This window comes from Argentina silus (assembly GCF_951799395.1).
Source record: "Argentina silus genome assembly, chromosome: 2".
NCBI lineage: Eukaryota > Metazoa > Chordata > Actinopteri > Argentiniformes > Argentinidae > Argentina > Argentina silus.
Genome location: NC_139656.1, coordinates 8,091,435 through 8,109,609, shown reverse-complemented (window position 1 = coordinate 8,109,609; position 18,175 = coordinate 8,091,435). Strand labels below are relative to the sequence as shown.

The 18,175-nt window shown below is 46.7% G+C and overlaps 1 protein-coding gene across 1 annotated transcript in view; it reads left to right on the top strand.

Moving 5' to 3' along the window:
- Positions 1-18,175, top strand: part of spns2 (SPNS lysolipid transporter 2, sphingosine-1-phosphate) — a 65,879-nt gene that overhangs the window by 12,376 nt on the left and 35,328 nt on the right. Inside the window, exon 2 of the mRNA XM_083664833.1 lies at positions 6,655-6,720. Within this exon, the coding sequence (XP_083520959.1) occupies positions 6,655-6,720 (66 nt within the window). The remainder of the gene's footprint in view (positions 1-6,654; positions 6,721-18,175) is intronic.

The following is an 18,175-nucleotide window of genomic DNA, read 5'->3' as shown; positions in this document are numbered from 1 at the left end:
ACACACACACACACACACACACACACACACACACAGGCGCCAGTGTGAAGGCCGGGACACTGTAATTGCCTGTCTCCTGGCTGTCCTGCCAGTGTTGTTAGACAGGCTGTAGTGAGGCGTCTACACTATGACGTTGCCTAGCGTATGTGTGTGTGTGTGTGTGTGTGTGTGTGTGTGTGTGTGTGTGTGTGTGTGTGTGTGTGTGTGTGTGTGTGTGTGTGTGTGTGTATGTGCACGTGCATGCGTGTGTGGCTAGCAGCTTGTGAATGACAGAGTGAATTTAAGAATGATTGAAAGATTTACTGCATGAGCTTGGAGTTTGGCCTGGACACATGAACTGTGGGTTGGGGCTTCACTAGTTCTTCACGCCTGGTAGGGCAGGCTACTCAGATCCCCAGTATAAGCTCCACCTCCCCTGAGCCGCATCCACCCTGCTCCTCAGATCACCACACTCACAGGGGAAGTCCAAGCCTCTCTGTGTGTTTGCCTGGGCATCTCAACTGTAGGAGGACATGGACAGGTCCCTGGAAAGAGACAGTGGTGAAAGAGAGAACAGCACACAGAGATCCTATGGCAGCCATCTAAAATGTTTTTGCCTTGCTCCACTGTATTCCTTTTCCATACATCTGGTGCATTATCTCACATGAGCACATCGAGATAGATCTATTATTAATGAGCTACAGTATAAGTTCTGTCTGCCACAGTGATGCTGGAGAGATCCTCTCCACACCCATGAAATATTTAGCACTTATTAGCTGGACGAGATGTACAGGAGCCTTCGGGTTTGAGAGAGGCGTAGATCAGCAGGTTCTGTTTCTTTCCCTCGGTTTTCTATGTGAGTCACACACACATATATTGTTTGCTGTCTGGGAGTCAACAGTAGAGGTACACAGTTGCAGACAGCCACAGTGGTGGCAGCAGCTGAGGTGCAATGATTCAGATGTTTGCTTGACTGTGTGAGGGTGAATATGCAAAGACGGATTACGCAGTGAAAACTGGCTGGCTGGTCTTGGTCTCTCAGATGGCCACTGTTTCAGTCCCACAGTCAGAGATGAGGCTGGGCAGTGGTGCCACTGAAGTGTCAATAGACCCGTTCTAATCTGGGCTGCTTCCCCAGCTATGCACAAATGAGGTCATACTTATTAGAGGTGGCTTAAGTGGTTCAGTTGGAACCCACAGAAAACAGTCACATACACATTCTCATTGGAAACGTATGCAAACTTAGACAAACATATTGACATTGACACAGCTTAATCAAATAAAAACTCAAATTGTTACATGTGACACACACACACACACACACACACACACACACACACACACACACACACACACGTACTAACACACTGGTTCTCAGACATCTGCAGTGTGTTTCCTCTCTCCGTGGCGGGGAGAGGAAGTGGGATGGAAAAAGCGTCCCCCATCCATTGGAGTAGAGTGGCGCGAGCCAGAGGGAGGAGAGCCGCCGGTCAGGAGCCCGCCGGCCGCAGTTACACATATTTGTGGTCGGCTCTCTCTCCGCTGCAGTCTCAGCCTCTCTGTGGCCCAGGCTTACCCCATTCACACAGGGCCTGAGAGGGGCACACACACACACACACACACACACACACACTCTTTCTCTCCTCACACACACACACACACACACACACACACACCCTCTTTCTCTCCTCACACACACAGACACAAATACACACATACAGTATATTACAGAACTCCCTTTCTTTCCCAGGGCCCAGTGTATTTATATGGATCTTGGTGACACATGAAAAGGGATCACCCTTACAGGAACGCAGCGGCAGGATTTGCCCCCGTCAGCAGTGCACAGTTTACCACCGCCCTCACAGTGGGGGGAATGAATGACTTCCAGAGCTCAGAGTTTAAAGGAGGAAAGGGGAAGTAAGGTATTACCACAAGGAGTAGCATTACACACACTATGGAAACATGTGCTTGGCTTTCAGTTCTCCCTGACCTGATGTAGACACCTCCTCCTCTCCTCCTTTTTTACACTTCTTCCTGTTAAATGGGGCGCCTTTCCCTCCCTCCTCTTAGCCTAGTTTCATTGAGCGGAAATAGAAGCGGGGGGCCAGAGATCCATGGGTCCCTGGTGGGGATTGGAAAATGAAGTCTGTCCTCTCCAAGCTGATGGGTTTGTGTGTCTGTGTGTGTGTGTGTGTGTGTGTGTGTGTGTGTGTGTGTGTGTGTGTGTGTGTGTGTGTGTGTGTGTGTGTGTGTGTGTGTGTGTGTGTCTGTGTGTGTGTGTGTGTGTGTGTGTGTGTGTGTGTGTCAGGGGATCTTGGCTAGCAGTGTGAGACATAGCACAACACACACTTGCCTCACAAAGCTGCACACATACATATTATAGACTTATTGAGGTCTCGTCTGGATTAGACTATTACAGTCTATTGGTTTGAATGAAACATTGTGGGTGAACAAATGAGGTTTCCATGCAAAACAGGCTGATAAACATTTACAGCCCCACCTCAATAAACATGATAGAGAACCTCCATTAAACATGATAGAGACGTACTACGACAGACTCTTATATATCATACTATAGTGCCACCATTATTAGGATTATTACAGTACTGTATTTCTACTGTTCCGCTCATCTCAGGATGCTACAGAAGGGACAAATACAGTATGTCCCAGTTTCCTTTCCTGACCTCAACCAAGCTCCTCTGCTGATGATCTACAGTCCACAGTATGAGCCAAGCCCAGCCTCTTTTACATCACTGCAATTCCCCGAACAACAGCTCAGGTGGCCTCATACAAGCTAAAGCAAAGAGTGTACAATTTAATGTATGTTTACCATAGAAGATAATGTAAATGATGTACCATTAAGTTCTATACTATACAAATACAGCGGTGTTAAGAAAGGCTATGGATCCTTATAGCATCTCATAAAGCTGCATTCAAAGTAACAGTCATAAAGGCAGCCTTTATAGGAGGTTTGAATAAGCTTTAGCTCCAGACTGCACCCTGGGCTGTCTCTGCAGACATAACATCAACACTAGGGACATCAATGTGTCACTGTCACAGTAAACTCAGAAAAAAGACCTTTGCTAGGCTTGGTCTTTTTAATTGATTAGATTGCTTAATAGCATGTCTTGGTAACATGTCTTGGTTTTCATTCTGTCTGATCTGGTCAGAATGGTTGTCCGTCAATGATCTTATTCTACTGCATGAAGGAAAATAGGGCCTACTTTTTTCATCACAGTGGTAAGATTCAATATCAGAAAGCCCATTTGTTACATCTGAAAAGATTTGTCAGTTAATTCCCCATGGAGGGCTGCAAAGCCAAAGTAATTGATAGGGCCAGGAAACTTACAAAACTCAATTTTAAAACTCGAACTTTGTTTTTGCTGTTCCCTTGGCTTGTTCGTTGTTCTTGTTTGATATTAAGGTATAAATTGAGAGCGAGGCCCATTTCTCAGAGGCAGTGGCCTACAAAGCAGCTTTTAGAGTACATTACTGAGGAACAGCCGCAAGCTCTCATTTGCATCAGGCCTGTGTGTGTGTGTGTGTGTGTGTGTGTGTGTGTGTGTGTGTGTGTGTGTGTGTGTGTATGTGTGTGTGTGTGTGTGTGTTTTATCAGGCATGTCTACATTCCTGCCATGCTCCGGTGTCTCTACATAGGCAAAGCACATTGGATATAGGACCCTGGAGGTTTGAGACTTGAGAGTCTCATTGAGAAGATTCAATTAAATGCACCCAAGTAGTGAGAACACTTCCACAGACCACAGAGTTAATCTACTCTGTGGTTTGGTTGTGATATACAGTACATTCCCATACTGTACTTTTATTATATAGTTTATAGTGCCAATGTCTCCTTAGAAATACCTTTGGAAGTTTTAACATTGGAAACAACCAATGCCTACCTCTGCCCCCGGACAACAGTGGTGCTGTAGTACAGTACATGTCAGATATATGGCAGCTATATTGTGTTGAGAGCCCAGGGCGGCAGACAGAAAGGAGAGGCTGGTGATTTGTAAGTCCTCAGGATTTCATAGGCTTACTTCCACTGCTGTCTCTCGACCTTTCCTCCTTGTGTGCCCACACAACGTTACCATGGCAACATAGCCCTGACGCCGCCTGGGCGGACAACGGGCAGTCAGTGTGGTACCTCTGTCAAGTATTTCATCCAGAATCCTCTAGCTGAATGAGGTGGAATCAGGATCTTTCTTATGTTCCTGTCAGTGATTTTGGTATGTTAGGGCCATAACTACCCAGGCAAAGGTGTTATAGAGGGCAAGAGAGTGTGGGGACAAAGTAACAAAGGAAGAGGGGAAGGCGAGGAAGGAGGGAGAGGTAGAATGGAAGAGATAGACATATGTGGGAGGGTGAAGCAGAAGGAAGGAGGGAGACAGGAGAGGGAACGATTAAATTGAGGGCAAGGGCAAACCTCCGCACGCAGTAGTCTGTAAATGAAAGCACTCCTTGAGAGTGTAGATAGCAGGCTTGATATGCCAGTGTAAAACACAGAGCAACCTGCTCCCTGCCATCTCCAGGGTGAGCTGTGGTGTAATGGGGGGCAGGTTGGAGGGGGGTTCAGTAATTGTGCGGTGAGTGTGGACAGGCGTGGTACAGGCAGGTGCTGACTCTGCTGGGGAGGGACGCTCCACCATCTGGCACAGGGATCCCCCTCCCAGCGGGCACAGTGTGTGTGTGTGTGTGTGTGTGTGTGTGTGTGTGTGTGTGTGTGTGTGTGTGTGTGTGTGTGTGTGTGGCTCCACCAGGCTAATTAGAGCGCAGTCTCTGCGGAGTGACAGCTCTGTCGCCGTGGTAATGCTTGACAGGCTCGACAAGAGAGAGAAATAGTCTCGCCACTGCAGCTGACCTGTCTGTGCTGAACATGAATAGTGTGTGTGTGTGTGTGTGTGTGTGTGTGTGTGTGTGTGTGTGTGTGTGTGTGTGTGTGTGTGTGTGTGTTTGTGTGTGTGTGTGTGTGTGTGTGTGTGTGTGTAGGTGTGTTTGTGTGTGTGTCCTGTGTGCATGTGTGTGTGCATGCGTACATGTAGGTGTATATGTGGGTGTGTGGAAGCACTCTTTGGTGTGGTCATAATTAGCTAGAAACCAACCAATGCTGTGGGTGTTTGTTTTTGTGCAAGAATGCTGGTTGAAGTGTGAGAATGTGAACAGGTGACTTGTCTCGTCTGACAGGAATGCCATTTATGTCCCTGCTCAAAGTCCAACCTGCACCTGCTCCAGCTTCGCTTCCTTAGAAATATGCTTTGATTCTGTTGACAGATGAATGGTTTGATGACAGCAGTCTTTTGTCACTTCTGGCTATATTTGACAAAATTAGTCTTAGGTAACTAGTATATCATCCTGAAGCTCTTGTCAAAGGATACAAATCAGAGTAGTTCTAGTGTGGAGGGGGTAGTTGGTCAGGAGAGCCACAGTGACATTGAGTGCAGCTGAGGTCTGCAGTAGTCTATACCAGAGGCTGCTGTTTGGGATGTTGGGGATGTTGCTGCTCCATATTCATGAGCACTGCGCTGTAATCCCCAAGACCAGGCTGTCAGTCTCACATACAGCGCTTAAACACACAGCCCTGCACTCTGTGGGGAAAAGCTTTTGAGGATATGGCAGAAAGCGAAGAGGTATTTCTTTAAAGATGCAGTTTTAGGCACAGAGTAGAATTATTTGGAGAAGAAAGAGGCAACATTTGTTATTAAACAAAAAATGGTAGTAGTTGGGAAATTGTCTTGAGGAAAATGCTCTTTGGCGTTAATGTCACCTAGATGTATTGTTATATTGCTGTGATAACAATTTCCGCAACAACTCCACTACGCAGGACAGGCAGCCATGATTTTGTCTAGATGGTTTTTTTCACAGTGCTTATGACATTGGGTAGATTGGGTAGATTGGGTAGATTGGGTAGATTGGGTCCTAATGTTATGATGACAATGTAGGAGTCGAAGGGAACAAAGGAACCAGAGACTTGTTTGCAGTGAAAAGCCCAAATGAGTTTATTTTCACCTACCACAACCAGCATCAACCCCCCCAGTCAAAACCAACGGGCGCATAAAAAAAAATGCGTGACCACCTGCGTCACAACTGCAACCAAGTCTTAAAGGGCACTAGCCCATATAACACATTACAAACATGCTGGTGAATTATGTCAGTGTCTCTAAGCGGCGTCCGCTACAACAACACATTCAGCTGTTGGCATATCTCCTGCCAGTTATCACCCAGTGCCATGCAGCTCATTAAGGTTTCAGTGAAGCTCTCCGTGTGACCTTTTCACATCACAGGAATCTCCTCTTACCAGCAGTCGGTGTGGTATTCTTCCATGGAAGGAAGAAGTGAATCAGTGGCATCTAGATTGATGGTTTAATTTATGTTTCCATGCAGAGTGTCATCTGGGGGTGGTGTTCCTTTAGGCTCAGAGCTCACAGAGGGAGTTGGAGAGGACTTTGCACCACCTCCCTGCAGCACCATCTTAGTAGACACTTATGGGAGCTTTGTTCTGTACACCAGCCAAGAGGGCACTTATTAGTTAACGCACTGCTGCTGCATCTCAGAAATGCAACCAGAATGATACTACCACAGAGGCCGACGATGATGATGATGATTATACCACAATATATAAACTATAGTAGTAATCAAACTCTCTCTCTCTCTCTCTCTCTCTCTCTCTCTCTTCTGCAGGTGTTCTGCTTGACATCCAGAGGCACTTCAAGGTATCGGACAGTGGAGTCGGCTTGTTGCAAACAGGTAAGTCCCTGTCCCACAATTACACCTGTGACAACCCCCAAGCTCAAAAAATCAAACGTCCTCCCCTCACGACAGAGGGGACTATTACCTGAACACACTAAGCTCCTTTTAGCCCCACAGTTTGGGACAACAAAAGGATAAAAGGGTATGCTTCAAGTCCTCCACCCCCCCACCAGCCCCGGCCACCTCCCATCCTCCCCCCTGCCTTCAGCCTGGGTAATTGACTGTGCCTAAACCTCAAGTCTGAGTCAACAACAGACACACTGGCTTGCTTTGGACCATAGTTCATAGTCAAGACGCCCTACTAGAGATGTAGAAAAAAGCAATGTTAGAGCTAATATATATCATATAAAGTATAGATATTAGGAATTGATTTTTTCTTTTTACGAATATGCTGAATATTCAGTCAATTAAGATTAGATCATCCATGCCCCAAACCCCTTTCAAATGGATATATTGCACACATTCTATGGTCAATAACTGAACCTGGTGAATGATGCAGTGTAGAATGGGCCATTTCTGAGCTCCAGTCCCCGAGCAGGAAAGGCAGACCAGTTGAAATACAAACAGTGGTGAGAGGCAGGGCAGGGGGCTGGGCTCTGGGAGGCTGAGGGTTCTGGTCTGGGCAGGGTTTCCTGCTCTGTAGCCCTTCATGAATCCACCTTTTGTGAGGGAGTGTCTCCATGAAGAGCTCTTATTGGAGGGCAGAGCTCAGCCTTGTCTCCCAGTCCCCTTATCCACACACACACACACACACACACACACACACACACACACACACACACACACACACACACACACACACACACACACACACACACACACTCACACAGAGCACCATTGAGGGCCAGAGAGCAGGTTAGGGAGAGGGCTGGGGAAAAAATATACCCCAGTGTTTCCCCTTCCACTTTACATTCAAAAAATGAAAAATCACACTGCCATGGCTGAACTGAATAGAACTCTCAAAGGAGGGAAACAATCTGTTCAAGGTTCATTTGATAATAATCACCTCGCAATTTTGAAGATATTTTATTTAATTCAATTATCGTTTACTTCCACCCGAAATGGAAAGGCTATTTTGTCTTTCATTTTCTCACTGACCATGTTTGCCTGAATGTGAGAGAAACCCAATGCTGTGCCTTACCTCTGCTGTGAGTGACAGGTGAGAAATCTCCCAGACATCTTTTCAGTCAATTAGAGAGACTAGCTCTCATTCTTTCACAGAGCCATCTGACTTTTTCACATTACACCCATGCAGAGACAGTCATCGTTATTGAGCAGTAATGTGTGAAATCGCTACAGCGCATTCTGGGCCCGGCTCAAGCAGAAAATGGGAGAGAAAAATGCATGCTATTAGTCTAGAATCAGCAGGGGGCTGGCATTTCTGGGGACTTGTTGACCTTTCATAGTGAAGGCTGTTCTGCCTTAGCACATTCTGTATTCTTCTCTCCCTCCAAAAGCTGAATGTCATGATTTTGGGTTTGTTCTAAAACCTCATAGTGGCATGCACACATTATCCACTACTTCTTAGGTGCTGGTTAAACTCCCTGACACAAATGGAATGTACAATGTATAAACTCACACTGATTTGTGCTACTGTGTAGCATACAGCCACACACACACACACACGCACGCACGCACGCACGCACACACGCAAGCACGCACGCACGCACGCACGCACACACACCCACACACACACACACACACACACACACAGAGACACACACACACACACACACGCACACGCACACACAGACACACACACACACACACGCACACACACACACGCACACACAGACACACACACACACACACACACACACACACACACACACACACACACACACACACACACACACACACACACACACACCACACACAGCTGCCTTGCCCTCTGCCTCCTGTCTGCTAGAGAGAGGCACCCAGGCTAAACGCAGTGCAGGTCTGTGTGTCTGGCATGCCTGTCCTGTCTTGTCCTGTTCTGGGCCTGGGCTGTCATGGACCAGACTCCTCGTGGCCCTTGATCCCCGGCTGACCCCAGTTTCACGCTGGCCTGAGGAATGCAGCCCAGGGCCAGGAGCTGTGGGAGCGGGTGGGCCCCGACTGGGAGCCTAGGTGTGAAGGGGAGGTTAGGGGGCTGGCGTGATCAGAGAGGTGGGGGTAGGGTGTATGTGTGTGTTTTGTGTGTGCTGTTCTATACTCAACCCTCTCCTTTCCCCAACCCCCACCCCTCCCCATTCTCCCTCTAGGGAGAACAATCCCCCACTCTGTGAGCACCTGCACACACTCTGTGCCCTCTATTTGCCCTTCTTTCCTCCCTCTCTCTCACTTTGTCCTTGGCAATTTCCTTCCCCACCTGAGAGTCCAAACTGCCGACGCTGGTCTTTTGTGGGCAGTGGGCGAGGTGTGGAGAGTTGAGCCTTACTCCTTGATGCCAGGTCACCCTCACACCTCAAAGAGAGCAGCGACCACACGCTGCAAAGTCCAGGTTTCTTTTAACATAAATGATGATATTTTCACAGGTTTTGGTCTGGCTCATTGTAGCCATTAGGCCCTTGTAGTATGGGCCATTGTCTTTGGCTGTGGCTGATGGCAGTGGGGTTGGCTTTGTGGTTGCAGACTCTGAAAAAGAGAGTTTGACCTCACTGGCCACGAGAGTTGCTATTTGAACCTGCAGCAGCTGTAAACTTTGCAATTCACATGCAGTGATGTCTGCAATTGCATTTTCACAGACCCTAGATCAACTCAACCTTTGGAACAACATGTCTGTCAAAATGAACTGTGTGTGTGTGTGTGTGTGTGTGTGTGTGTGTGTGTGTGTGTGTGTGTGTGGGTGCGTGCGTGCGTGCGTGCGTGCGTGCGTGCGTGCGTGCGTGCGTGTGTGTGTGTTTGTGTATGTGTGGTAAGGTAAATGTCTAAAGGTCCATTGAGAGGCTCTCTCTGTAAGAGGATCAGGAGGACTCCATTGATGTCACTCAGGTGATGGCATGTGCTTGGCTTCAGGTACTCACACCTGTCCATCAACACCATGGAATGCACACAGAGGTAATGCTCTCGCATTCCTGTGCTGGCCCAGCCCTAACCTGAGAAGACCTGTCAGATCACTGGGACGCCCAGTGTTCAACGCTCCCATTGTAAATGACAGGCCTCTAAATGCTAATGGCCCTGAAGCTCTGAGCATCTACTGTTTTTTTCATTTTTTTTGTTGCTTGTTTGTCCTCCATTTTGTCGTCCAACAGTGGCAGACAGACAGACAGACAGACAGACAGACAGACAGACTGACAGACAGACAGAGAGCTGTGAGCAGGACCTGTGACCATGTGGGCCAGGAGACTTGCCCGGGGAGGGGTAATGGAAGGGGTTCCACTGGATGATATTACACCTGGTGCAAGTTTGGAGGAGTCTTGAGGCTCTCCTCTTTTGTTAACCTGACAGGAATGTGAGAGAGAGCTTCTCCTTGAGTGATGGGTGAGATGGGTCTTAATGGGCTTGAGTTACTCCCATACCTAGTAAAAAGAAACACTTGTATATATAAATGCTATCCAGTATAACTGTCTGGTGTCGGGGCATGTTTTTTGGGGGGTCAGGAGGACAGGGTAGATCTTGGGTGGGTGAGTGTCTGAATAAGGTGCCGGCATTTTTTCTGGCTGTCCTGCATTCATCACTGCCAGTCTGCAGACTGTGTCTGTGTCTGTGCCCTGCTCTGTCTGGGGCTGCCCACCCTCGTCTGAAACACAACACCCACGCACCCACCCACGCACGCACGCACGCACGCACGCACGCACGCACGCACGCACGCACGCACGCACGCACGCACTCACGCACGCACGCACGCACGCACACACGCACACACACACACACACACACACAGACACACACACACACACACAGCTAGACACTGCTAGACTCTGACCAGGGTGTCAGTCAGTCATCCAGGCTGTGAGCTCTGTGGTATGGGGCCACAGGTGGAGCTGTGAAGTCCCAGTGCCTTGAGCCCCACTAACACACACACAGCTCACACCCCTCAGGCGTTTAAGCATAAGGAGAAGTCAGTGGGGCTTTGCTCAATACAGTCTCAGGGTTTACACTTAATGCCTCTGATTTTCTTTGGATCCCAGAGGCTAAATCTTAGGCTTAGACCGTGGCTTTGGACATCTGAAACCCCTTAGCAACTGGGACTGTTACAAGTGTGGCCAACTTTATATGTTTATGGACAGTGCTGGTCTCAGTCTCGAGTTACGCTATAACAGAGATGGTAATTTCTCTGGTTCCGTCTCTCAGTGTGGAGTAAAGCTATCAGTGCTTGATCAGCTGTGCTGGCTGCTCACAGCTGCTCCTGCTTTCCGGTGTCTCTCGTTCCACACTCGCCGTCTCTCTCTGTCTTTTTCTCTCTCTCTCCCTCTCTCCCTGCCGTGGTCTGTCAGCGATTAGGCATGACAAGACTTGCTCTCCTGGTTGGCAGCTGTTCCTGCTTTGCCGTCACTCTGATGGGCACCTTGCTGAAGAGGAAGCAGTGGCAGCAGAGAGCTAGAGAAAGAGCGATAGAGGGATGGAGGGAGGCAAGGAGTGAGAGAGAGAGAGAGAGAGAGAGAGAGAGAGAGAAAGAGAGAGAGAGAGAAAGAGAGAGAGAGAGAGAGAGAGAGAGAGAGAGAGAGGGGCAGAAGGAGACGTATGCGAAACACTCCGGCTGTGCATTCATGGCTGTGAGGCTTAATGACCCTCTACAGTATTGATGCCCAAACCAAAACAAAAGCATTTTTTATTGTGTTCAGTGTGTAATATATTCTTCTGGACTACAGAGTGTAATATGTGTGTGTGTGTGTGTGTGTGTGTGTGTGTGTGTGTGTGTTTGTGTTTGTCTGGGGTAACTATGAATGAACCCTGTCCCCTGGCCTCAGCTCTGGGCCATGGCGGCTGTTTTTGTAGGCCACGTCTCGGAGGAGGGCAGCTGCCAGACGATGATTGGCACCCCTCTCACGCTCTCGCCCCACCCCCTCACTTCCTGTCCATGAGCCAAAACTTGTCTCACAGAGTGGCTGCCAATCCAATCAGATGACCAGAGCCAATTAAAACAAGCATGTCACTTCCACAGTGAATCCTCTCCTTTGGAAAGTTCTATCGGGTTTCCCCACAACCCCATGTAGAGTTCTCTCCTCCTCTCTCCTGCCCTGCCATAGGGCAGGAGAAACAGCACTGAGGGGTGCAGAGGCAGGGCCTGAAATAGGACAGCTATTTCACCCCTGATTACTTTTCTTTTTCCCTCACCACATGAGTGATGAAGCTTGTGTTTATGCTAATGGAGACGTGATATTTTCTCTCTGCTCTCTGACTGTGAGCTTGAACTCAGATCAATAATCCTGCAGCCTTGCCTGGCTCTCTGGGAGACTGCTTGATTCTTTTATCTTTTGACAGACATCAACAAATCAATAAGGAACACACAGACTCCTGGCTCCCAGTTAAACAGCAATGCTCTAGTCTAGATGCATACGTGTTCAGACTCACAAGATTGAATATCGGAGAGGCTCATGCATTAGCTTTCATTCATTAGGAAAAGGGTTGTTTGTTGACATGAGAATATGTTTAGGTGAATCAGTGTAAGTGTTTTTGGTGTACATGTGTGTTTGTGTGTTTGTGCACATGCATACAGGCCTGTGTGCAATTGTGGTTTTGTCCCTGCGGTCCGAACGGTCCTGGCACACACAAACGGACACACACTGTAGAGTTCTCTGTCATTTCAGCCATGGCCTGTCATTAAGTCTGCTGCTCCTGTAGTTATGGCAGGAAAATGGCAGGAAAGAAAAACTCCTCGCCCTGCACAAGAATGCCCCTACTTCCCACTGCAGTGACAGATCGGCCACCAACTAAGGGAAAGTGTCTGCAGAGGAAAATGACAGGGTAGTTTATGTGCTGCATCTTATCAGTCTGGGCCCTATGAGCACGTCCGGCTATTTGTTTGTTTGTTTTAATTTTGAGTGAATGATGTTCATACACTTTAAGTACCATCAATGCATGTGTCTTTTTATATGATATGATCATTTAGGAGAGGCAAATTGACTTGCAATTAACAAACATTCTATTTAAGCTTTAACCAATTGAGACATCCTAACCATAAGTATGCACACTCACACTCTACCCTACAGTATGTGTGTGGTGGTGCACTTCCTCCCCACCCCAGAGGCAACAGCGGTAGCTAATACTGCCCAGCTGGGGTGAAGAGACCTCAGCTTTCAGCAGAGCGTCCAGTCCCAGGCCTCTCTGACGGAGCCTGCTGCATTCTAGAGCCTGTTGAAAGCCCTGAGAGGGGAACTCAAGGCTAATGGGCTAGCAGAGGGCCCATGGTGACAAGAGAAGGCTAACACCCCTCAGTACTCCAGATGGGTTCACTAAAAGCCATGGGGTTTTTACCCAAAACTTGGCAGCTTCGCTGGTGCTTTCTATATAGAAGTCAACCACTGGATTCCTGTGCACCTAAACAGCCCTATTCTACACAGGCAGCTCCCAAGCCGCATAGAGCATTTATCAAACGACAGACAGGGTGCTGGTAATACAACACTACTGAAGTCTGAGCTGTTGGCTTCTTTCTACATTTGCTGGTGAACATAAATGTGAGGAATGCAGGGATGTTTAGAGCTCCACCCGGGACTTGGTGTGTAGTTTCGGCCTCAGTTTGAAGGGGGAATACTAGGGCAAGAGAGAGAGAGAGAGAGAGAGAGAGAAAGAGAGTGGGAGAGAAGGAGTGAGAGAACATTAGATTGTGAGAATGCATAAGGTGCAGCAGGGAGGTAGGATGACCTATCCTGGCCAGAGTTATGTGTCACACCCTCCTCAGGCAGTCAGGGACTTTAATCATTAGAGGAAGAACAGCAGCTTCTTAGTTTCTTAACGCTGACACTCCTACCCACCACAACTCTACACCTGAGAGACAGCACAGCACAGCACAGCACAGCACAGCAACACAACACACTGCTGTCACAATACAAACGCTTAGGGTAACTGTTCACGGTTGAAGGAGAGGAGAGTAAAATGATTCGATGCCGTTAGGCAGACATTCAGATTTACTTCTCAGCTATATCAGATTTTTCTCTTGCGGTTGTCTCTAGTAGCACAATAGACAACCCTTACAGTCAGTTTACTCTTTCTAACACACACTGTAGGCTTGAGAACCAAGATTAAATATTGCAGTCTGTGGTTATTCAGCTCCCCTGATATCCTATCCAAGGCTTTTGAATATGTATTCTCTCCCAGCCTGAGTATTGCTTTGTGGATAAATGATCCCTGAGGTTATTTAACTAAAGTGTGGCATGAGCTCATACAGCCAGAGGAGGGTAGACTACAGTATAGCTGATACACTTGCGACCTCCTTTCTATTATACTGTTCTATTACTGTAGGTCCAGTTTGTTTTATGTTACTACACAATAGCTTTTTGTCGCAGATCATTGTGTTCAGCCATAAGACTCCCAGACCCCCCAGACCTCCCTGAGGTTTAGTGTAGTGATAAAAGCAGGGCAATGGAAACCCTGCTGACACTTCAACAAACTTCATTAGATTCACAGGGCAGTGGTGGAGTGGTGTCTGCAGTATTGTGTCTTAGCTCAGCTCCTGAGGGAACATGCCTTCATTTACCATGCTAATCCATTTACCCTGCTCCTCCTCCTCCCTCTCACTAGTTTTTTTATAATTACACACTCACATTTGGTAAAAAAAAACATGCATAAAAACCATGTTGCTTGCCTATCCAAGTTAAATTTAGAGCTGGTCCTTTGGGCTCTCGGCTCTAGTCTCTGTGAGCCAATCTCCCTCCCTCCCCTCTTTCTCTCCAGCTTACATTTTGGTAAATGGTGTAATCTGCCAATCTGTGGAAAAGCCTTTCTAAGACCTACTGTAGAAAGAGTCCCCCTGCCAAAGTGCCCTATGTGGGATAATAATGATAACAGAATTGTCTTTGTTTTGTCTAACACACACACACACACACACACACACACACACACACACACACACACACACACACACACACACACACACACACACACACAGAGGATATCCTGTGTCTGTGTGTAGTACAAAAAACCTAGGAAACTACACTCACATTGCCAAACCATGTTGTGTGTGTTGGCTTTCTCATCATGGCCATTTGCACTCAAATTTGAGTAATGTAGACTAATTATGGCATGAGGGGCCTCCACCCAAACCCACCATGATTCATATACTAATTTCCCCAGCTGTTATACACACGACTCACCTATTGAGAATAATAGAAAACTGTGATTGAACAGTATCCTTCTGAGGGAAGTGTGAGTGACAAACTCGAGCTCCTCCAGTTTCCACAGTGTTCCATAAGCCATTGTCTCTTCCTTCCGGGATATGATGAGGATTCCGGCACCTCTGCAGCACATCATTGAGACCTCACCAGGAAAATGAGGCACACACTTTGTGTGTGTGTGTGTGTCTCTCTCCCTGTTCTGTTAGTCTCAGAGGGATCTCTGAACATGTTTGAAGTGGATCAGTATATTACTGCACAGTGTCAGTTTGAAGAAGGAGCCCAGTGGTTTCTGTAGGGAGAACCAGGTGAGGCTTACAGTTGGTTTCTGCCTCTGTTGAATGAATGGGACAAAAGACACTGGATGGTTCTCTGTATTATGCTCCCTATTCACAAGCCAAACACACTGCTTCCTGATAGATGGGCTTGCATTGCCTGCTAATCTGTTTGCTTTGTGTATATTCTTTCCTCTCCTCGATAGACATATTCCAAACAGGCCCAATACTAAACAGAGCCTCGAAACCATTCACATTCTGGGCTCTTTTAGAGTAAGAGCCTAAGCCTTCCCAGAAATAACAATAACAAGAAAACATGTCATTGTTACATTGTGCATGAGAAAGCTTCCTATGAAGGTCAATATCAGCCTACTGCACATAGCATACACATCTGTTATTCCTGTCCTGAATACACAGATTAATGCATTTGGCTTCTTCAGAAACCTGAAGTGTCTGTTCTTGAGGACTTACTGTATGTAATAGAAACAAGTAAACATGTGAGAGAGGAGGTGGATTATCTTTCCGGGCTGGCCGGGCTGACATTCATAGTTTGAGTGCTTCACATATTCTCCATTTGTATAGCCGATACTTAACTGAGGCATGTAGGGTTGGATTACCTTCCTTAAAGATGCTGTTGGTGTTTCCCACCCTGGGTTTGAACCTGCAACCTCATGACCACAGGTGTGGTTGTCAGTGCACCTCACAGTGAGTGTTGTTTTAACCTTCACACTTATGTAACAAAATGTCCGCCACAAGATAGACTGCAGTCCCTTGCTGAGGTGAGTGTCACTTTAGTAGTGAGGTGAGTCACTAAAAAGCTCCAGTTGTATCGAGCTGAATTGTTGCTCACATGTGTCATCAAAGCTTCACGTTGCAGGTAGGGAGTCATCTCACCAATCACAGTGTGAGCTACAAACACAGTGCTTGTTTTACCTGCTTTGCTTCTTCAAAGCAGTGAACTAGGGAGAGACTGAGAGAGGCAGTGTAACAGGATCTCTCTGAGAGCAGACTATTCTGCACCCAGATCAAAACATCTGAGGCTGTCAAAATCAAAAAGTTATGAAACATAATGAGAGGGAGAGATTGACACCTCTTCAGTGTTAGGCACTCAATAAAACATTAATGAGTTTGGTTGGTGAACCACAACGGATTGCATATCCTGGTGCTCAAAGAACAGCCTATTCAGATCTCATGACTGACATAGTTCAGTGAAATAAATGTATTGTTTGATTATATAGTAAAGTCTAAATAGTAAATGTCTCAAATGTAAATGTGTTTTTCTTATGTTGATGGATATATAGATGATTCACTTGCTTAGACAAATGTACTTGTTGTAAGTCACTTTGGATAAAGGCATCTGCTAAATGTCTAAAATGTAAAATGTAATTGTAAAAATGTAAAGTACAAACATAAAATAAGATTCAACATATAACATTATGTTATTGATAATATATAATAATTGCAATTCCATTAGACCCAACATTAGCAATGGTCAAGTTTTATCCTGAGCCAAAGAAAACTCCAACCCAGCAAGGTTTAAAAAACAAAACAGATATGAGTATGTAGCTATCAAAATGAGTCAGAACTTGTTGGCACTCCAAACGCCCCCTTCGCACCAAGCAGATAACCTTGGCAGTGACAGAAAGGGCAGAGACAGAGGAGTAGAGGAGAGTCAACAGAAACCGAAAATGGGAGTTGTATTTATGGAAGCAGAATATTTGCAAGAACACTCACACATACTGTAGACACACACACCCACATGCATGCTAAACAGGTTGAAGTAACACCGTATAATGTATAGAGCTGTATATGGCCCTTAATGACAACACAGACATGTCAAGGCCTGCAATTAGGATGTAGTTATTCTATTCCTCAAATTCATCCCTGTCAGCCTATAGCTATTTGAATCCCTCAGTCTGCAGTCTGCTTTATCTGTATGTGCTGCTGGCTGTCACACCTCACAGCTGCCAGCCCAACAGTGAGGCATGTCTGTCTGTCTGTCTGTCTGTCTGTCTGTCTGTCTATCCGTCTGTCTGTCTGTCTGTCTGTCTGTCTGTCTGTCTGTCTGTCTGTCTGTCTGTCTGTCTGTCTGTGTCCGTGGGGGTAAGATCCTGATGTTTTGTAGTCCCTTACACCAGCCTCTCAAACCATATCACCCTCAAACACATGGACAACATGACAGCAAAAGTCAATTGAATTATCCTGCTAGACGAAACAACATAGTTATCTCAAATACAGTTTATTATCAGGGACATGGAGGTATGAACAGTTGCTGTCTACAAAGTTTCATGAAAAAGATCAAACAGTCCGCTGTGCATTTGGTATCCTAAAGCCGTATCCAATGCCTTGCAGGTGCTCTCTTCAGTGGGGGCTGTTTCATAGGGAAATGTACCCATAGAGCCGAGCTCAGTGAATATCAATCACACATACCCAACAGCTTCAGCTTATGCTTTATTCATGGGGATACAACAGTGGATTTGAATCATTGGGGGTGACTCATCGCACAGGGGATTGTTCCATTGGCCAATCAAAGCCCTGGCAGGATGTCCGGGTGTTCCTATTCTCCCTGGGGGTGGGATGTGTTGATGAGGCAGACCTAAAGACTAGCTGCTAGTGCCTCTGTGGAGGCAGACAGCTCCTTAGAGATTGTTCTATATTACATTTATTACATATATCTATGAACAGGTCTCTGTGTTATTACAGTACACTCTGAGTTACTGTTAGTGGACTCTCTAGTGAGGGGTTAGGACTGTCTCTTTGTGGGATGCACCTTAGAGAGAGAACACTGTATTCTCCACTAAAACCCCACTGACTATACCTTTGACCATGAGCACTTTTCTGGCTGTTTTCACAATTGTATATATACTATATCCTGATAGACTGTGAGCTCTGGATCAGTGACACACTCAAGTCATTGTGGAG